General features: G+C 37.7%; 1 protein-coding gene across 1 annotated transcript in view; it reads left to right on the top strand.

Moving 5' to 3' along the window:
- Window positions 1-16,108, top strand: part of Cd46 (CD46 molecule) — a 30,527-nt gene extending 14,419 nt beyond the window's left edge. The window contains exons 7-12 of the mRNA XM_005348916.3: window positions 534-581; window positions 6,004-6,045; window positions 8,047-8,082; window positions 8,499-8,559; window positions 13,653-13,775; window positions 15,747-16,108. Coding sequence (XP_005348973.1) covers window positions 534-581; window positions 6,004-6,045; window positions 8,047-8,082; window positions 8,499-8,559; window positions 13,653-13,775; window positions 15,747-15,768 — 332 coding nt within the window. The 3' untranslated portion in view covers window positions 15,769-16,108. The remainder of the gene's footprint in view (window positions 1-533; window positions 582-6,003; window positions 6,046-8,046; window positions 8,083-8,498; window positions 8,560-13,652; window positions 13,776-15,746) is intronic.
- The last annotated feature ends 6,937 nt before the right edge of the window (window positions 16,109-23,045 follow it).

Below are 23,045 nucleotides of genomic sequence, written 5' to 3'. Positions count from 1 at the left end.
TGCTATTTGAAAGACAAGATATATAAGAAAAGGCTCATAAAGAAGTAAAACTAAGAGGGATCCTTCTGTCAAAAAAATCTTGGTAGAATTGTCTGTCATTTTTTATTGCCCATAGGGAAGAACTTGAATTGGAAAGCGGCAGCAGCAGTAGCCTGTACTAGTGTTATGGTAGGTCTGATGGTATGTGAAAAGTGGAGAGATTACGGTGCCCATTGTATGGTATCTGACTTGTTAGGGTGCATATGTTTACCTTGAACACATTCTCTTTATGATTTATTTTTAGTTACCTTCTAGGATTTGTATTTGTAAAATGCAAAGCTGTAGTGAAGATTCTTGTACACAGGTCTGTGCAATTATATATGTAGATCAAACATATCTATAGGCTAGGTCTCTAGTAGAACTATAAAGTACAGAAAGTATGTGTACTCTTTACTTTCATATGTAATCTTTATAAAAAATTAATGTTATAATTAAATTTATAATTTTATATTAATAAGCATAATGAATTGATAGACTCTATTTATTTTTTTTAGGTCCTAAGCCTACTTATCCCACCAAGCCTCCAGTTTACAATTACCCAGGTTTGATAATTCTTTATCCTACTGATGGAGTTAAGAGTTCCATGAGATATAGATGAAAAATGGTGTCTTGTTTTGTCATTTTTTTCAGTTTTTAATAGGTTGAACTTTTTAAAATTACGTTTTTAAAGCATCCTTTGAGGTGGGGATAAGGTGGGTCACTATTGATGCTCAGGCATTCAATTCTCATCTCAAATAATCTTTGCCTTTAGGTTCTTGCCACTGGACCCAATAGTCATTTATTCATATCCTCTACCCTTTTTTTCCTAAAATATTTTAATTTACATAATCTGGATATAGATTTATTTTTATAGATTAAAAGTATATAAATAATGTTGTGAAAGTTAATTGCTACTAATATTTTAGGGTTGTTTTTTATTTATTTTTGTACATCAACATTCTATTATTTTTCCTTTTTTCTCATTATTTTATGTGTGTGTGTGTGTTTGCATACATGTGGATGCACACATTTGTGGTATATGCACGTGTTTGTGGAAATCTGAGGTTAATGTTGGGAATCATTCTCAATCCCTATTCCTTAATTCCCTGTGGCAGGATGTCTTCATCAACTCCAGAGCTCACAGATATAGCCAGTCTCTCTAATCTCTAGGAATCCCAACTCCACCTTCCAAGGCTAGATATGCAGGTAGACTGCCTATGTAGGTCTCTGGGGATCCAAACTCAGATCATTACTCTTATGTGGCAAGTGCTTGATCTCCGAGCTATCTTCCCCACCAACATTTTCTTTTTTTTAAGCAAAAATCATATCAAACTTCACATATTTTTCGTTGATTTGTTCTTTCACTTAATGTCTTAGATTGGGATTTTAGTTAGAGTTATTCCCATAATAGTTGCTTTTGGAGGCCTTGAAAGTTTTTGCCTTTAAGACTCCCTTTCAGGGTTCAATTAAAGACACCATGAATAGGTAAAAAGGGGGCTAAAGATCTGAGGGTAAAGAAGTGTACTCAAACAGGAATCGTCTGACCATGTTTCTTCGTTCTTCTCTCTTCAATCCATCATCTCTCATTGTTCCACCCATTACTTGTTCTCCTTGTTCTACATTGTTCTTCCTTGTCCCTAGTTCTACCTATTACCAGGGTTTCCAGTCATATATATCCTTAAAACCAGCAATTCCCCACCCCTAGCCACCCAGGGTGGTGGAAAGAGCATCAGACAGGACTGACTGTGCACAGTCCTACCTTGCAGCATTCTTTTTCCCCATAGAAAATTAGATAAGGGTTTTCACATACACACACAGATCCATGGGAGTGGCTAGTGCACATCCCATGAACTACTTAATGGAGAAAGTTAGTAAGAAAGGAATTACATCATCAGGGATTCTTAGGGAGGAGGTTAGTATGCTACATTATTAGATGATAGATAAAAGGTTAAAAGGTTTATTTTCAGTAAAATTATGAATAGGGCACAGAATGTATTTTAAATCAGTGCACCACTTCTTTTCTCCTGGTATGCATAGAGGCTGTGACGTAACTAGGCAACCCAGGGTAAGCTGATGGCTCTTGATCCAATAGCACATACACCAGACACCACAATTTCTACGGGCCTGGGTCTGGAGTTAGACTTAATGCTATAAGCAAAGAAGAGACCCAGGCCTCCAAATTATCAGTTCTGGGCTATGCTGTTATCAACCATTCTGATTGTGGGGTAAAACCAGAGCAGCAGCTTGAGCAGGTAGTAACTCTATATCCTTAGAGATCCATGTATATCTTAGATGGGATGCTCTCTGCCTGGACCCTAAACTCTGACCAAATACCTGCTGATAAAGATAATTGCAGGAAGGCAGATCTCTGTGCTTACCTAGGAGAGAGGAACAAGGCCTGGCCAGTGGGAAACTGGTTTCACTAAACAGTTCTGAACTGTGAGAATTCCCAAATATGTAACAGAAAAAGAGTCAACTACAGCAAAAAAAAAATTTACAGTAAAGGACAGCCACTGTATTCATGAAGCAATAATGCCAAAAGCCTTGCCTTTTGGTTTAGCCTTTACCAGATCCCTTGGTTGCTCATGAAAAGATGTCTGAGCAATTACTATATAATGTTGTGGCTGTAGTAAGTTGCATACTATATATCTTACTTTACCAATCTCCTAGTGGTCATGTGTGTCAGAAGTTTTACATAAATGGGTGATGAGATATTTTAATTATTCCATCAATTGCTATGAGTTGTATGTCATATAAAAAACTTTAGGTAAGAATGGGGATGGAGAGATAATTTAGTAGCTAAAAGCAAGTCCTGCTCTTGTTCAGTACCCCATTTGATTCTCAGCATCCATGTGGAGTGGCTCACAACCTACTGTAAGTCCAACTTCAGAGGATCTGACACTCTTCTGGCCTCCTCAAGTACCTGCATGTACATGGCACACACACACACACACGAATTAAAAAAATAAAAATAAATCTTTAAATAAAAACAGACTTTTAGTCTTCTCCTGGTGAGAATTACATTATTTTATTCATATATCTGAATTCTTTATATCAAATTGAAACACATGCTGATATTTGTGGGGAGGGGTAACAGGCTCCTCCTTCCCTCATCTCCACTTAGGGGCTAAAAAGGGCTAGTGGGTAAGTGGAACTATAAGCAGAGCTTTGTCATCTGGGAAGAAGACAGCTTGCCCAACTTTTCATTGTACATAAAATCACAGGTATTACAGCCTTCTTTCTCGTTTGGACCCTACCCATTCCTGGACCAGAGTTGTCTTTTTAAAACTACAGTACTCTTTTTTTTTAATATTTGACTTTTTAAAAATTTCTAGACCATTCATGTTAATCCTGCAGTTCAACCAGACAATTCTTTGCCATTACACACACAGACATTCTTGTGCAACCAGCAACCAGTTCTCTTTCATCATCCCTAACTGAAACTTCCACTGTTAAATGAAGACTTCCTGTTCCTCCCTCTCCCAGCACCTGCTGCACACTGTTTTCCTTGCTTCCCTATATAACTTTGTCCATTCTAAGTATTTCCTGTACCTAGATCATGCAGAATTTATCCTTTTGTGCCTTGCTAACTTCATATAACTCTTGATCCATGTAACTTTCATCTCTTTCTAGGACACTTATATCTGAATAATATTCCATTCCTTATAGTGCCTCATTTTGCTTATTTGTTCCTTTTGGTAAATTAAGGTTGCTTTATGTACACCTCCTAGCTATTTTGTACAGCTGTTTTGAGTATGGAGTTAGACACCTATTCAAAGTTTCTACTTTTAATTTTTCTGCTGTACAACAAGAAATAGAACTTCTAGGTCATAAGGTGATTCAATTTCTTTTCTTTTCTTTTCTTCTTCTTCTTCTTCTTCTTCTTCTTCTTCTTCTTCTTCTTCTTCTTCTTCCTCTCTCTCTCTCTCTCTCTCTCTCTCTCTCTCTCTCTCTCTCTCTCTCCTCTCCTCTCCTCTCCTCTCCTCTCCTCTCTCCTCTCTCTCAGGAAATTATTGCTTTCCACAACAGCTACATGATTTTATAGTCTTCACCACATTTCTTGCATCTCCATTCTCAGTTGCTCTGGTCTTTGTTTCATTTCGTTTTGTTTTGCTTTTGTAACAAGAGCCATCTGTCTGTTTTGTGTTACTGTAACAGAATACCACAGATGAGATGATTTATAAAGGACAGAACTTATATCTCTCATGGTTCTGGATTCAGGGAGGTATGTAATGTCAAAGTGCTACTGTTAGGCAAATTCCTTCTTTCTGCATCATAACAAGCCAGGAGGAAGAGAGAGATAGGAGAAAAAGTATATGCCACATGGGCAGACTCACACCTACAATGAACCCAGTCTCTAGATAATGGCACAACACACTTGTGCCCTCATCATCTCAATACCCTTATGTCAGCAAGAATTTCTACATAAATTTTGGAGAAAGCAAGCATTCAAGCTATAGTACTAAGTTAGTATATGCATGTGTTTGTGGAAAAAGATATATTTTCATTAACTTCTTCAGACGTTTTGTTCTTTATTCTGCTGACACCACTGCTGATGACCTAGGGAGAGGCAGAACAGCATGGAGGTGGGAGTGTGGGAGAAGAGTCTGCTCGTCTTCTAACAGCTAGAGACCAGAGAGAAACAGACCATGTATAACCTTCAGAGGCATGCCCATATCCTCCATCAGGGTCCACTTCCTAGTTGATACCACTTACTAATACTGCCATCAAGTTGCATGTCTATGAATGGACTCTATTAATTTAATCAGAGTCCTTAAAATTCCACCATTTTTCAATGGCTGGGTCCATCACTTGAGTATCACACCTTCAACACATGAGCTTTTGGGGGATGCTTTGTATGCATACCACAACCATGTGTTTCCATGTATTTATCTCTTAAATCATTTACAGCAAAGTTTTGTAGGCTTCTCTGTGTAAGTCTTTTATGGCCTTGGGGTTATTCTTTGTGTTTTACCTTTTCTATGCTATTGCAACTAGAGTTGTCATAATTTCCTTTATAAAGTATTCATTGTTCTTTGTGTGTGGATTTTGTGTCCTGCAACTCTGCTGAACTCATTAGTCTGTCTACAGAAGAAGCACATGTCATCTGTGGCTGAGGCTGTAGCAAAGTGGTGGTAGGGTGACAGCTGAGCGTGTTTAGGCCTGGGTTCAACCCCCAACAGCACAAGAAAACAAAGGTCACTCCATTTTCAAACATATATTTTTCTAACTTTTATTCATTTTCTGTTTTTCTTACCTAATTGCTTTGGTTAGATTCCAATATCATATTGAATACAAGTGGCAAACCTGGGTACCCAATCTTGCTCCTGATTTTAGAGGGAAATTTCTAATATTTCATTATTGATAATACTAACTGTGGGTTATTTTTATATGGGATTTATTTTGTTGAGAAAGTTTCCTTCCATTTCAGGTTGATAACTGAATTATTTATTGAGCCAATTCAATATCTTTAATTTTAACTAGACTCTCATAAAATTTACAGACTAGGGCTGGAGAGATGGCTCATCGGTTAAGAGCACTGCCTGCTCTTCCAAAGGTCCTGAGTTCAATTCCCAGCAACCACATGGTGGCTCACAACCATCTGTAATGAGGTCTAGTGCCCTCTTCTGGCCTGCAGGCACACATGCAGACAGAATATTGTATACATAATAAATAAAAAAATATTTTAAAAAAATTTACAGACTAATTTTGAGAATAAGGAAATTTGTATGCTACTATATATTATTACTATAGGGAATATTAGTAGACAGGAAAAAGCTAATAATAAAAACATAAAACTGTAGAACTTTATAACAATACTCAAAAGAAAGAAATATTAATGGGACTTATAAGAAAAATGAAAGCTTAGAAGTTTTTATACATTGGTGGAGAATAAACTTGAGAATTTACAGGATTTTGATTTTTATTCTTTTATTTCTCTGTTTTATTTTACTTAACCCATTTTTCTTTCTTTTTTCCCCCTAGGATATCCTAGTCCCCGTGAAGGAATATTTGGCCAAGAATTAGGTTATTATTTCAGTTATTTATACCCGTGAAGTATGAAACATTAACAGTTTACATGGAAATATCATACATTTAAGTTACTGCCAGTTAAAAAGAAGCATATCTTGTCAGTAGTAATAGTTGACATTTAGGATTGCTTACTTGGGGCTGACACCATGACAGATGTAAGTACTACTGTGTAGGGTGACAGGGCGGTAAGTGCAATGTTATAAAAGGGCCTCAACATAGGAAAATTAGTTGGTTGAGGTTAAAGTATATAAATCACAACTTGCCTTCCATGTGATTCTCTTCCTATTTGTGTCTGATCTACATAGACCTTAAAGTACTATAAGTTGGATTAATATATTTTTGTGTGAAAGATTTGTTTAGCATAATTTATGTAGGCCTCAATTTATACAATACACATTAAACTAAATCAGGTATAGTTACAACAGCTAAAATTCAGTGAAATGTAGACATGATGAGCAAGACAAAAAATCTGCTATGTTTTATTTATTAGACTAGATTAGTAATGATTTTTTTTTTCTTAAATCACATTTGGCTTATTATGGGAGATTGGGTCTGATAAACCTGCGGTAACTTGAAAGTGTACTTAGCGTATTTACCTAAAGATTATCAGAGATATTCACATGGCCAAAGTTTGGGTTTCACTCATGTGATTCTGCTTCTGTAGGAACTGTGGCTTTCCACTACTGCCCAAGATCTAAGATAAAGTTCCATGTCATTGCTAACCCAGGCAAAGGTCAAAATTTAAAGTTCAACATTGGTTTCTGCTGAATATGCATCAGTGTCTTTCCAATGTAAAATGAAAATATTCAGTCAAACCATCAGTTTGTGAACTGTCTTAAGTATGGAACTTTAGAAGAAAATACATTAGACATAAATACTCCCAAAATGTAAGATTTTTGTAGAATTTAATGTTCTCTGGTAACCTAGTTAGCATTAGCTGTTAATTTGATACTTCCTGGAGTCACCTGAGAAGGCAGTGTCAATTTAGGGATTGCCCAGATCAGATTGGCCTGTAGGCCTGGGGAAAGGGGGATTGTCTTGATTGTTGACTTATGTAGGAGAGTTCAGCCCACTGGAAAGCACCATTCCCTGGGCAGGTAGTTCTGCACTGTATTAAGAAAACTAGCTAAGCATGAACCTTGCTATCAGTCTAGCAATAGCCTTCCTTCATGGTTTCTGCCATACTCTCTGAGTAGTGAGTGATTTCCCTGCTTAAAGGTAATGCTGCATGTATACCTGGCAGGCCTGCTATCAAGTTCTGCCTTGAGTTCCTGTCCTGACTTTCCCTCCGTGAAGTATAAACTGGATGAATTATTTTCTCCCCTATATGCTTTTGGCTGAAGTATTTTCTCTCATCAATAGAAAGAATACCAGAACATCTAGTTAGTCATTATGCTTGTTTAAATTCCTCTGCATAACTCATTGGTGGTCTGCGACTGAACTCTATCTCCACCTCTTAGGCTATACTTCCAGAAGGGAAGGTCTTTGGTATTTAAGATTAGTTATGGGGGTGGCTGTGAGGGTGTAAGGAAGACAGGAAGGGCCTGATAAGATAGAATATTTGTAAGAATTGAAAATAGTATTTGTTTAATTAATTTATTGAAGCTCATGACATTCTACAGATCTACTTTTCAGGGGAATGGATTTCTTTTAAACATTATAACAAATTGTAGGAAGCATACTGGACAAAATCAAATAGAAGATAGTATATTGTGTAATGATTTTCCTCTATTTGGTGAATTCTAATCATTCTGTAATAACCTTTACTAAACAACGTGATGGGGCAAGAAAAAATAAACCACACACTAAAAATTGAGTTCACAAGTTGGACCTCAAACCTGCAAATGGGCTTACAAGTGTTCTGTGATCAAAATGACTTGGGTATTAATGATTGTGTTCAAAGTAGATAAATGCACATTTATTATTCTCTTAAGTTTAGATTATCTGAACTAATTTAGAGACTTCTAAATGCTTGGCTTCTTTTTTTTTTCTTAGATGCATGGATTATTGCTCTGATTGTTGTTACTTCAAGTAAGTAGCCCACATTTTTCACTGCTTAAATCCAATTGTTTCTGTAAAGCAGTGTATTTTTAAAAGTTTTTAAACTTGAGATAAACTAACTTAGGAAACATGGTCTTTTATGTATTACCCTTTGCTAATTTATATTATTTCATATTCTATGTCTACTTAGAAGTAGCCTGTAAACAATGATTGTGAATGTTCATCCTAAGTATGCTTTTGATAATATTTAAAATTCAGATAGGACTCTCTGACTTTCTGTGAACTATGATTCCAGGTAGTTGGATTTAAAGAATAAAGAGTGCAGATGAAATCTAAATGCATAACTGGTTATCACTGAAAAATAACTGATTTATTTCTTCTGCTTAGATTTTGAATCTTGGCAATCATTCTCAGTGTTACATGCTATTTATTTTCCTTTTCTTTAGTTGTTGGACTTGTTGTAATTTGTCTCATCCTACTCAGATATCTTGAGTACAGGAAGAAAGGGTAAGTATTCTAACTGAATCGGCATCTTCCTCATGCCTTTGTGCCACTGGTTTGTCCTCTGCCCTGAGCACCATCCTTATAAAGCATGCTTGCAGTTATGTGCCCTACAAATTTCATTTCTTTGCTAAAACATCATTGCAGCAAAGGATCTGTGTGAAGTTGCTTTTTTTTTTTAGCAGCTGTTATGACTATAAGAAAGTTTTCTATGGAACCTGAACTTTAAGTTACTTAGTGAAGCAAGGTCATTATGAAGTTTTCCCTGCCCTAGGTAAATCCTATTTCCTAAGTTCGAAAGTGGCCAAAATTAAATTTGAAATATTTCAGTGTGATATTCACTTTAAAGTCACTGAAATTTTTATGATAAAAGCTTACATTTGTCTTACTTGGCTAGTGGTAAAAAGCAATATAAGGGTCTGATTTCTTTAGAGAATTATTTATTAATGTTAATCACTGTGATTGAGACCATCACCATTTGATTTCTCTCTTTTGTTCTCCTGAATTTTTTTCACGATAGATTAGTGAATGAGCTAGAAGTAGCTGAAGGACTAAAATTCACAGGGCATTGTATTATCTTTTATCTGTGTTCTGCCTCTATAAAAATTTAAACAAAGGTGGATTAAAACAGGAAAAAATACAAATACATAAATTTAAAAGGAATAAGGATTTAGAAGAGATGGGGTATTCAGGGTATGTACATAGGTGAAAATAGGGGTTCAAAGTATCAAAATTAAATGTAGAAAATTTACATATAATGTAAGATTTGGAATAAAACTTATGACATAGATCAGATTAGTGCTTTGAAGTTTCAGATAGAATTTAGATAATTTCATCTTCTTTCTTCTCATTTTAAAAAAGCTCTGAGCATATCTGAGTGTGTGGATGTGGTCAGGAGCAGGATGATGTGGGTGGTTTGTCACCCAGGGCCTGGGCTGCTGCACATAAAGATATATGGATAGAAGGGTTTGCTGCGTGATTCACTGTCAAACTGCAGTGTCCATGATAAGATTTTTCTTTTTCTCTCTCCTAAATTTTATTTTATTTTATTTTTGGGGAAGGTTGCAAGGACAGAGGGCGGATATGAAGGAAACGAATGGAATTGATATGCATGATGTGAAAGCCACAAAAAAATAAAAAGTTTAGTAATAAAAATTAAAGAGCTCTAAAATCATCCCTAATAAATATAAGGCCTTGTTTCATGTTTCCTCTTAAATTAATAATCTGGTTTGGGCTATTAAATAGAAGTATATTCTTGTAAAAGCTCAATCTTTTTGTTTATATTTTTAAAAGTCATTTTAAATAACTCAAATAAAAACATCATAGGGCTAGACTGAGGAAGTAACACTTGGCCAGTCCCAAGCCCTCTACATTTTAAATGATCTTATATCCATTAGTATAGCCATTTTGAAGTTACAGAGATTTGCTTGGGGTTTTGCATTTTCTTTGTCAATCACGTTTTTATTCATTTACCTACCAGGCAGGGGACTGTAACAGTTAAAACTAGGAAAGCAAATTCTAAACTTTTAAATATTACTCAATTGTCTGTTTTATATGCCTGTAATTCCTTTATTTGAATCTCAAATCTCGTATTTATAGGATATCTAATAATAACATTTGACCTATCTATTGGTTACATGTCTTTAAACTAGATTGATAAACAATGTCCATGGGGAATGCTATCAGTGGTTTTATTAATATGCAAGGTTTACTTTCCAAAGAAAGTAAACAAAGTAACTTTCCATTGCCTTTTTTGTTATTGTTTATAACATCACTCCATAAAAATTCATTATGGAGTCTTAGAAATATAAATATATTAATATACAGACTGTATAGTTACATGTAAAGTATCTTTTAAAGCTAAGCAATTGCCTGGTCTTTGTCATCACAAATAATAGTGACTTGAAAATCCAAAAATAATTTGTTTTGTCATTCTTCTTGTTCATATGTAATACTACAGTGGTCTAATAGAAAGTTTAATTTAAAAAATATTTTGGGAAGATTATTTCTTTTTAAACAGTGCAATGCCCAGAGTAGGGCAATTTCCAAGAATTGTGTAGGAGGAATAACTCTTAATTACTTTTGAGCTAAAATATAAAATGTATTGATAGTCTTTCAGGATATACTTTGCTTTTTTTAATTACAAAAACCCAATATAATATATGATGGTTAAATTAAAAATTAGGATCTTCCCATGCTTATCACACATAAGGCATTGGATCAATCTCCAGTAAACAAAAAAGTAATTTGATTTTCAGAATGTTTGGCTTCAGAACACTGAAGCCTGTATATGGATGTGTGTGGAGTTTTCTGTTTTTCGTTTCAGGGAATTTACCTCACTATGTATCTCTGGTTAGCCTCAAGCTCGTGATGATCCTACTGCCTTGCCTCCCTAGTGATACTATTTTATCCCTAAATTTACTCTCCCAAGAAGTCAAGTGCAGACGATACTTCTTTGTAAGCCCATGGATCACTTGATGCTCTGGGATAGGTCTGAGACCTACTGTCTAATCCAAGGGTGCTATATGGTCCACTGAAATTATCCATGGTCACTGTTAACATTTTTAAAAACACTGTCCCAAGTTCATTGTCATTTTTTTCTTTTCTGGTATTTAAGGTCATTAAGTGCACCCCTCCCCCATAGTGAGAAACACACTATGCAGAGTTGCCTGCCTCTGTCTCCCAAATGCTGGGATTAAAGACAGGCACTACTATGCCCAGTTGTTATATTTTTTAAAGATTTATTTTTATTTTATGTGTAGAAGTGTTTTGTCAACATATATGTAAATGTAAGTTCTTTTATTTAAATTATTGTACTATCTTCTTAATCCATAACCTTTCTACCTCAAAGTGGCTTTCACTGTCTCTGAGTTAACAAGAATAAATGCACTTCTTTTACCCTTTCTTGACAATCAACACAGAAGACTTTTGTGAAAAAATGTTGATTTTCCACACACAGAAATCTTTCAGATCTGCAGCAGACACCAGTTGGTGTCTTCTATTTAGTTCAATTCAGATCTCCTATATACTCTGTTTTCAATGTCAGACCCAAGCTCAGTCCTTCCACCTGTGCTTTTGACTCACCAACTACAAACCACGGTCCCCACACCTCTTACTCATTTGCTAGAATGACTCACAGAACTCAAACCAGTGGGAACTGCAGAGGAAAAGGTATGTGTCAGAGAAGGAAGGCTCTGGAACTCCTGGGGAAACCCCTCCCAGAAACTTCTTTTGTCCCATCTGGAATCTCCAAACCTAATTCTTTCTGCCTTTAAAAAAAAAAAAAATCATGCTTAATTAGATCATTTAGCCTCCCTCCCTTCTCCATGATGGGAGGCTGGACGCTGTAGGCATAAGTCACAAACAATGCCACAGCAGTTTGGAATTATGATTAATAGGGTATTATTTATTTAAAGGGGAAAAAACTTACAGATCACCGTCAGCCCTCTGTACAACCAGGAAGGGAGTCTAGTCGCCAGCCGAGCAGGAAGTGAAGAGAGCGAGAGAAGGAAGTGGCCGCTTTTTTAAAGGGAGAGAGACCACGCCCCAATGGGCGGGTATCTCAGTGGCTATAGGCTGGAGGAGCGGAAGGACCTCCCGCAACAGGACGCAGGGCTGAGTTTCAGTCCTTTCGTACTGAGTAGATCTTTTCTGAAGCTTCTGAGAGGTTCCAGCCATGAGTTTATTAGCACACAAAAGTTTAAAGATATTAAGTTGTTAGCTACAGAACGGCAGTAAAGACCAAAAATATGTATTTCACAATATCACATTGACACTGTAACTTCTTATATAGACTATAAAACGTGTAGCTACTTTTCTATTTTTAGGGGAAAACTGGAAGAAGGCATAGACGTCCCCAAATTTCCGTTAGAGTATGTTTTTTTAAAAAGGCTTTCATGTAACCAATATCTGTGCTGACTTGAGAGCACAATGATCCTTCTCTAGCCTCATCAGAGTGCAAGCAAAATAGCCAAAAAGTTAAAAGTATTCTATAGTTTTGTTTATTGACTCTCAGGTATAAGAAAAGATAAAATTTGGGCTGGGATGGTAGCTTACAAGTCATACAAGCATGAAGACCTTAGTTTAATCCCCAGGACCTACATAAAAAGCCAGGTGTGGTGGCACATGCTTGCAATCCCAGCACTGGGGATGCAGACATAGATAAATTCCAGGGGCTCGCTATTCAGTCAGCCTAGCCTGTCCCATACACAAAAGAATAGGTCAGGATCCACATAGGTCTCAAATAAGTCCATTTCCCTCGCCAGTCTCCTTTCTTCACTAATTCTCTCCTCTTGGAAGTAACAAACTGCTTGACTCTCATCTTACAAGTACTTCTAAACCACAGATGCTCTTTGTTTAAATGTTTTCACTTGTGACTCCCTCCCCCATGTATGCATGATTTTCTTTCATCCCTGGAGAGGTAAGAGTTATCCCATTAATAAAAATTATTTGCAAAACTCTGAGACTAGAGAAGCCTGCATACCTCCCTGAAATGTTTACCAAGCACTGTGTACATACCACGATCAAAAACATAAGGATAGAAGTTTCTTTCTCTTTCTTTCTTTCTTTCTTTCTTTCTTTCTTTCTTTCTTTCTTTCTTTCTTTCTCTCTTTCCTTTCTTTCTTTCTTTCTTTCTTTCTTTTTTTTTAGGGTGAGACATGAACATTTGAAATATTTTCTAGTTCACAGACAATACAATAAAAACTATTGTTTTTTTGTGTATCTTGGGGCTGAGAAAATATAGCTCAGTGGTAGAGTACTTAACTAGAATGTGTAAGGAACTGTATTCCAATCCCACAAGGGGGAAAAATGCCTATTTTCAAAGTAAGTTTGTGGAACTTAATTTCTGCACGTAGTTAAATTTATTTATTTATTTTTTAAAAAATATTTATTTATTATGTATACAATATTCTGTCTGTGTGTATGTCTGCAGGCCAGAAGAGGGCACCAGACCTCATTACAGATGGTTGTGAGCCACCATGTGGTTGCTGGGAATTGAACTCAGGACCTTTGGAAGAGCAGGCAATGCTCTTAACCACTGAGCCATCTCTCCAGCCCTTAAATTTATTTTGATGCTGTCCTTATACCTTGTCTTGTAGGAAAGCAGAGCTGAAAGCTAAGCATTCCACTCACCAGAAAAAGTCAGCTTCAACCATACAATCAGAGAAAACTCCATCAATGATACAAACTCCAAGAAGCAATTTGTCTGATGCCTCTAATATGTAAGTCGCAGCTTTCTCTGTCATGCATGTGGTTATTGGGCCACAGTGCTCACATTTTAATGTGATTGACATTAAATGCCTGCCGTTGACACACCTTTAAAATGTGTGTGAATTTTGTATAGAAAAAGTGTCTGGTTTCCTTTAACTGTCATTTATATTTCAAAGCATGTCAATACCATATCCCAACTGACTTGAGGTTGGTAAATTATTAATTTTGTAATAATGTGTAACTCAGAGAAATATAATTTATAATGAAATTACATTTCAGCCTAACATGGTGGCACATACCTATAGTCCAACTATAGGAGAATGGTGAGTTTGAATCAGCCTGGCTATGTAACAAGACCTTGTTTTTAAAACGATTACATGTTATTTGTTTGAAAAAGAGGATGAGGGGGCTGAAGAGATGGCTCAGAGGTTAAGAGCATTGCCTGCTCTTCCAAAGGTCCTGAGTTCAATTCCCAGCAACCACATGGTGGCTCACAACCATCTGGAATGAGGTCTGGTGCCCTCTTCTGGCCTGCAGACATACATGCAGACAGATTATTGTATGTATAATAAATAAATAAGTATTAAAAAAAACAAAAAAAGAAAAAGAGGATGATTTTGAAGTCTTTTAAATGTTAATTCTTAAGATTTCTTTTTTTGATAATTCTAAAATGTATTTTCCATATGGTTTATTATAAAAAGCCTTCATAAATGCACGTACCCCTTCAGCTCTGATCCATTAAAAGGACACTAAAAATTCAGAATATAAGCCATTTAGAAATCCTTAACTAAGACTATTAATAGCGAAACTATATAAATGTTAGTTGAGTAAAATTCTACTTTTCCCTGACAACTTCAGTGATTTAAATAAATTACAACTTTGATGTGTGGCAATTGTTAACTGTTTTGAACATCAATAAACCAGCCAACGAAATACTACTAAGATTTCACAGCTATTTGTATGCTTCTGTAAAAGGCCATATGGCTGTGACACCCATAACAAGAATCTACAATGTGAACATTGTAGCCTTTTAAAGTAACGCTCCACTCTGAAGTTCTGGCTAATCATGACTTTCATTAAATACATACGTCTTTAACCAAGCCACCTATGTTGTTTGTAAGGAATAAATTCATCAAATAACTTCAAGAATGTAGAAAACAGACACTGCATATTGCCTTTATCAGAGGAAGCCCTTTCCTTAACCCCTCTCCTGAAGGCACTCCTGCTGTCAGTTGTGCTGAATGAGCTCCGGAGTAAGTCATACTCAAGTAGAGCAGAGCTTGGCCTCCACCAGGCCCCAAGCCAGTGGCTCTGGGGAACTGAGAGAAGAAACTGCCATGCCCAATTGGCTGTCCTTCCTAAGGTGTGCTTTACATTTAGTAGCATAGAGTGGCAAAGAAACTTTGTCCTGGGAAGACTGTGAATACAAACTGAAACTGGGTGAAGGTGAATTCTGTTTTTAGTATAAACACCTGCAGTCACTCTGAGTAACCCCCACCTCTTATGCCCTCCAAGTAGATACTCTGGGAAGATAATATTTGAGCAAAAAAAAAAAAAACAAAAACAAAAACAAAAAAACCACCCAGAAGCTCTGGATTAAGAAAAACTGAAGTCTGTAATCATTTTCACACATTTTAAAAATGCAGGCTTATACCTAGGCCTGGTGGTATACTTATAATCTCAGCATTAAAAATAGACAAAAAGATAGCAGGTTAAAAACAAATTTACTAATTGTTTAAAAACAAGAAATGGCTTTATTATTTTTAAACTTAAAGTATTTTTAATCAAGTATTTTTTTAATATTTACTTGTATAACATGCTCTGCTTCAAATTTAACCTTCAAATCTTTATTTATGAGATGTATAAATCTATATTTTATCAAATAATTTGTCAGTTATATAAACATGAAAAGTGTGTTTTGTTTTTAAGATTGTCTAAATGATAAAGGCATAACTGAATTTAAAATGTTCTTTTAACTTCAGGACTGCAGCTGCAAGAAAATGAGAAGCTCCATGTGTGGAAGTCACTACTGCTCCATCTTTGAAAATTGGTTCTTCAAGTCTGGCAAAAGTAAAATTATATATTTGAAGGAACTTCATTTATGGTAATGTGTGTGTGTATGTGTATTTCTAGTGTAAATAAAATAGGGTTCTAACTGCCATCTGAGTGTAACCTCTCTACCGTCTCCTCACATCCCAGCCCCTCCAGCTTACCAAGGGTTCAACACAGCCCTAAGTGCCCATGTCCAGAGCAAAATGTTCAGTGATGTTTCCTGCTGGAAGAAGGCCATGTTTCCAAGCATGACCAGACCTTCTGATTCCAACTCTTTTCCCTGTACTTCACACTTTCATTGCACATAATGGCTGTGCATTAGCACACATCTGTGCCTTCTACACTCCATTGTTACCTGAAACGTTTAACATCCTCTCCAGGTCCATGTTATCTCTGAGGCCAATGCATGTCCTATTTGTCCTGTGAAACTCTGACTCCTCAGCTCTTAATCTTTTATTGCCTAGCCTTGTTTGGCCACATTTCAGACTCAATATATACATGTCTAAATAGGAGATGTAACTTTCATATCACTTTAATGCATTCAGAGGGCTCAAAAAACAAAGTCAAACAATTAAAAACCTGACCTGTGTAACTAATAGGATTTGGTTTTCTTTATGCAAAAATAGTTCTTGCTGCCTTTGCAAATATGAAGTAAGCCAGACTAAGGACAGGTCAGTGTTTCTCACCTGGGGCTGTCCACTGGCCTCCCCCAAGTTTTACTGACACTTGAGCACTACCTCAGTGTGCTCTCTTATTATTAATTTGAAATGAGGCCTGAAAACAGGAATTCTTAATTTCTCTGATTTTAATTTGCCAGGTGAGGATGAGAACCTATATTAGCAATTTTCCGGCCTGACGGTCAACTCTCCATATAAACTTATAAAGAGGGTAAAAGCTTAAAGAAAATCACAGTTTAATTTTATTTACTAAAAATTTTCAAAGTCTTGAATTTAATGTTCATGGGTTGGGGATGTAGCTCAGCAGGAAGGGCGTTCAGCATAACGAGACCCTGGATTCACTCCTCAGCAATGGAAAAAAAGTCATTAACAGATTATTAACAATCTTGTTTGCTTAGAAGACAGGTAGTAGGACTGATGTGAGGAATAAGAAGACATGATTTTAGCTCTGAATATTGTTATACACTGCAATGCTAAGCCCTGTGTTGAACCACTAGAAACAAGAGCTCTGATGTTCTGATATCCGATGGTATTTGGAACTTGTGGCTTCACTGGGAATTCAGGGAATATCTAATGCTTAGGCAAACATGTTAAGTATGGTGATTGGAAAAATTAAGCATCTGATTACCTACCTCCACTGCCACATCTCAAAAAAATATTAAATTTGTACTTGAGGTGAGCTTCAACCGTGAGAATTCCTTCTGTAGGCTCCCAAAGTAATCTGCTTCTCAAATTCTGATGTATATGTTTATCACATCGTGATCTTGTTAAAAGGTGAACACTAATCAGCGAAGACAGTGCAACCAATGAAGTAAAATGTGACCCTGCTGACCTCTGAAGCTTGAAGAGAACAAGCCAAATGATGTGGCATATTTATAAACCAAGGAAGGCAAGAAACCCATTATTCCTTCATATTTCTGAAGGGTTTGTGTCTGAGAGTACCTTGATTTCAGTCTAATAAAAACATCAGATTTCTGCCATATAGAACTGTTAAGAATGTGCATGTTAAGACATCACTTTAGTGCTCATTTGTTAAGGGCAGTTACAGGAAATTTATGTACCAACATAATAACCAGAAGCAAGAACTAGGACCAAAACAGTATGGCCTTTTCAGAAATAGGGAAATGGCTCTCAACCCTGGCTGTACACCAGACTCATCTGAGACCAACTAAAATAGTACTTCCTTACAGGGATCGGACCCAAGGGTCACTCTTTCAGTGACCAAAGCTATGGCAGCATGCTACTGGGTTAGAATATGCCCATATATATATATATTAAAGGAACTATCTTAGGCTTCCCTAAAAACTATGTACATATTAGTGTGCTAGCTATTCCTGAAACTATATGCCAGTTTCCAAATAGAAGGCCTGGGCCAACTTCTTTTAAGACGCTCGGGTTCAGACTTAATTCATTTGCTCTACTAAACTGGTTGCAGATCTTTCTTCCTCTGGTTAATAACAGTACATTATATTCACTTCTAAAAAGTCTGGTAAGGCTTAATAATGCCTCAAAGAAAGACTTTCTACCTGGGTTGACAGTATGGTTTTATAAGCCTGTTTGAGGAGGGTACTGCCAAAAACTAAAAAAAAAAAAAAAAGTATTCTGCATTACCAATTATGAAAACTACCCCAGACTGACAATTTTATGTAAGCATTCAAGATAAAAAAAAATAAGTGTCTGAGAGGTGTTCTAGTTTCATTTTGCTACCCAGAACTTCAGGATATGAAACTGTTTAAGCATTTGTCTTTGCACTTTGATACTAAATTCTATATCACTTATTTAAGAACTAGAATCATGACCCAGGCGTATTTTAATTTTCCAATATGAATTAATTGGGAACTTTGGACAGGGCAACAACAACAAAAAAAGGCTTAATGTTTAGTTAATACCATGACCCAAGTTGTCATACTTAGAGGAGGTGCGGTCTCCTAGTTTCATGGAGCAAATTAAACAATACAGCTGAGGGACTTAGCCATTCCCACCACCACATCCTGAGACTTAGAACATAGATTCTTCAATCAAAAGCTTGAAATAGCTCTGCAGCTGCAGGATGTATCGTAGTCACTGGGAAGTCTTTCAAGCAAATGCTCCCCCATTCACCTCCCAATTCTAGCACAATAGGCAAGCAGCCATCTGGGGTAAGACGACTGGGATGTGGCCTCAGAAAAAGCTTCCTGGGCAGCTGATTTGCCACCAGTTACTGAAACCCACTGGCTTGAAATGATTATTCTGCAGATAGCTTTGTAGTTAGCTGTGCAACTTCTATGGGAGGGGCCACCTGCTTTTTTCCTCAAGGTTTTCCAAGCATAGACCCTGCCCCCTCCCCATGCTGTCAAATCTCTGAACAGTTTTACAAAATTGTCTCACCGCCTATTCAAGGGTTGAAATAAACTATCACCCAAAAGTAGAACTCCATCTGCTACAAGTGCAATTGAAATCAGCCTGCTCCCCCTTTAAGGGCCACATGACAGTTTGGTTAACTAAGTTCCCTGCAACAACACTGACAGGAGGAGGGTCAGAGTCCACAGTTCCTTGGAACCAAGAATAGTCTTCCCATTTAGTAACATCCCTCAGCCTAAAGCTCCCTTATGTCTCTGATCATCTTTCACCTTTAGAATTTCATTCCTGTCTTAATGGCCTTCATTTTTAATGTTTGTCTACAGCAACCTACTTCTAATTCTTTATGACTGGCACAACAAATTAACTTTCCAGGGCCCACTTCCTATTGTCACAGAATTATGAATGGAAAATAATAGATTAAAAACAGACATGATAAATTGAATATAGCAAATTATTTATTAAAGCCAGGATGCATGAACATACTCTTTACTCAAACATGGTTCAGCAGCAACCAGTTTGTACAATTCATAACAGTACCACATGTCAGAAATTACAACTGTGGATATCAGATAAATTACAAAAATTTAATTTTAAAACCCTGTTAAGTTATCTCTAACTTCTGCTACCACATACATATGAATTAAAGAAGTTAGGAAACTGTGATCTTCCTTTTCTGCTCTGCCTGTGTAGGAAACGACAGGCTGCTGCTGACCAGACACCACGAGGCTCTGAGGCTGGTGCTTTTCCCCCTACATCATAACCGATTTCAAATGGTGCTAGACAAAAACAGACTCTGAACACCAGGAGAAATCGGTCAGCCTGTGTAAGAGATGGGCCAGTGGTGGTCTTCAGGTCTGAACCTCATGGCAGACAAGCGACAAGTCTGACGTCAGCTGTGCTGCAATCACAACTGGATCCTCCAGGCATCTTCCAGGTACAGGCAGGCAGTACTGATGCGGGTGAAGCGTTCCTCCAGGTATGGAGCACCCTCCCCTTCCCTGCTACAATCAACACCCAAAACATCGCTGGATGATGAGCAGAACAGGTCAGGTCCAAGCCACCCTCCCTCTCCCATGAAATGATAGATAAATTAGATCCCTCCCTGCCCCGATCCATGCCCTTGCATTTATTTTAAACAACTTTCCCACTATCACTGCCTCTAAACCAAACAAACTCAAGAGCAAATTCCACTATTCCAAGTCTTCCCTTGACTTCTTGAAGGAAAGAGCCAGTCCTGTGTGCAGCTGCTCCTCTGTAGTCTAACCTCTGCTGTGCTGCAATTCTTACTCCTAAAACACTGATTTCAAATGGTGCTAGATACAAAGATGGAAAAATCTAAGCCACCATGTGAAACCAGCTTCCAGAAGAAGAGGATCTCGCTGAAGAAGTCAGAGAAGTGCAGTCAGAAGATCCAGCCTCAGCTCTGAGAATCATCTTGCCTGTCAGAGGCAGAGGACAGCCATACAATGCTGCTCGTAGCAGCGTCAGAGTCACAGCCAACATTCTGAGCAGACGAGACCAATGCAAAGCTTATTCCCTGTATGACTTCACATTAGTTGTTAAAAATTATTATACACAATGAACTAAAAGAACCAAGTCCATTACACGCATGTACATCTGTAATGTCTTGAATTTATGTAGTATTTCCCAAGATGCATAGTGGCATACATTATATCACTCCTTTAGGACAGTTACCCATGAGATGGTAACTACTGAACACAAGTTTAGCACCTAAGTCAGGACAACTATTCCATGAGTATTATTCAAAAAGAGCACATGTTCCTCCTTTCCATCCCATGACCCCATAGGCTGACATTTTGAATTAACCCAGAGTAACTTTAAAAGCTGGTATCTTATTGTGTAGATACTCCTCTAACACAAAAATAAGGTAAGCTTTTAAAATTTATCTGAAAATAAGATTCACAAACTATGTTCCAAATTGGACTACCTCTTTGCTATGTTTCCTCTGATGTCACAACACAGAGAAAAAAAAAAGACAATAGAACTGTATGTTTTGGTCTCTCCAGCAACTCTTTTTGTCCTTATTTCTTATTTCTTCCTACAGCTCCTGATTGCTATAGGGTAATTTTTGAGCAAATATAATGTGAACATCCAGTGTCACAATACTTAGTCATTCTAAGAGTCCAATGAAGCAGGTGTTGTTCTGATGTTTGCACAAGAAACTGTAGACATAGAACCAGATGGACTAATGTCTGTATTCCTGTTCCACTGCTGCTGCTCGGTCTGCTCTGTGTGACTGTGATCTCCTTTCCCTTGAACTGAACTCTTACCTAGACTGGGGAGGGGAATTTACTTCAGGCAATCTGGATAAAGTGAAAGAAACTCACTGTCACACATGCTATGTCTGGGTAAAGATGAGGGCACATGGTGTTGCTACTGCAAGGGGTCAGGTAGTCTAGGAGACCTGCTTTTGCTCTATTGTACCACGGTGCCTCTGTCCTGTCTAGCAATAGGGAAGTTGATGGGAATGAAGCCTACCAGTAACATTGATAGGCTTAGCTTCTAAGAAACTGAGCCAGGCAGAGGACCTCCCTGGAGTTCTTCAGGGTCTCAACTACAGAAGAGTGCAGGCAAACCTATATAATGAGTTCCAGAGTGACAGTGATACTGGTTGCCAAAGTTAGGGCCTTGTGAACGAGATGATAGGTTGTAGATATATCACATGGCAGTTATTGACAAGGATCAAAACCCTGTAAATGAAGGGGACAGACGAGATTTACATGTGATAATACTCAGCTCTTCTGATTTTCATTTCAGTCAAATTTTCTTAGCAACTTCCTATTGCTAGAATCCTCAGTCTACTTCCTCTATGTTAAGGAGAGATATCCTGCAGGAATCCAGGGCACACCCTTCCTCCCAGAAGTCTCCGCCTCTGCTGTTACCTCCTTGGCAACTCTCCACCTACTCCCTCAGCTGCCACCCCACTTGTCCTATCTCAGCTCTAGAAAGCTTTCTCCTAGGTTAGCCCAGTTTGCTATCAGTTAGAAAACAAACATTTCTTTTGGTCCTCAGCATGGCATAAAGCTAATGTCTTTCTTCCTACCCAGTAAGTGAAATGCTGCCCAGGCCCAGGGGAGATGCTATGCTTGGTAAGGGGAAAGTACCAGTGAAGGAAAAGGTAAGGTCTAGGGTTCCACCCTTGGACTGCAAACCCTGTTTTCTGGTAGATAAGAACTACTGACAGTATGGTGATTTAAACACTAAGCTAGAGAGGAGGGAAATAAATGTAGTCCTAGCATTCAGACCCTTTGTCCATCCGACTCCACTCAGGCCTCAGCACCCCATAAAAGCATTGTCAGCTGGGCAATGTCCCTTTTCTGAAACAAGGTGGTGATTCTTCATTAGTTTGGAACAGCTAGATGACTTGATAAAGGCTCTAGTTTTCTGGCACCAGGCCTGAGAGTTACCTGGATGTCTACGGCAGCAGCCCATAAAACCATGGGCTGCTAGGGCTCTGCTCTCAGTGAGAACAATGGGATCTCCCTCCTCAAATAGCTTCAAGTAAACTTCAAGCTACAGGGTTTGATGGGGCTGTCTAGAAAAGAAACCACCCTTCCTCACTTAGCAGTACTGAAAAGGTCACTGAGCAGGAAAGAAGTCTGAGACACCACTCTCCAGCCTCCATCTGTTCCTGTTCCTATTTCACTCTGGAGGTCATTCTACCCATCCATGACAGGACACTTCACGGGCAAGGCAGGGGCCAGAGGGGCAGAGGCAAAGTCACTCCTTGTTAAATTAGAACACCAACTTGCCTACATGCTGAGAATAGGCCCCTGCCATCATCATGAATGGCTTTAGTGTATTCATCTGTAAAGAATAAGCGAATAAGCTGGGAAGACTGGTCCTTCCCCCCCCTGGGGAAACTGCCCCCCCCCCTCTCTCTCACACACACACACACACACACACAGACAAAGACACACACCCAAGAATGCTTAGGAAGGAAATAGCCAGAGGCAGCAACAGCATGCAAGAGAGGTACTGTAATCTGGAAAATTCATATTTTGTCCAGAGATATACAAAATTAACACAGAGAAAAAACAACCCATGCAGGTCAGACAGTACAACTAAAGGTTATAAACACTCTTCATGGGCCACTGGTTAAAAACAAAGATTAAAAAGTGGCTAAAAACAAAGATTAAAAAGTGGTCTATGACCATTGCTATGATCTTTAGAATCCTGAGCCCAGAACAG

This window comes from Microtus ochrogaster, chromosome 6 (genome assembly GCF_000317375.1).
Source record: "Microtus ochrogaster isolate Prairie Vole_2 chromosome 6, MicOch1.0, whole genome shotgun sequence".
Classification (NCBI taxonomy): domain Eukaryota; kingdom Metazoa; phylum Chordata; class Mammalia; order Rodentia; family Cricetidae; genus Microtus; species Microtus ochrogaster.
The sequence above is the reverse complement of the archived record's forward strand: the minus strand, read 5'-3'. Positions and strand labels throughout refer to the sequence as shown.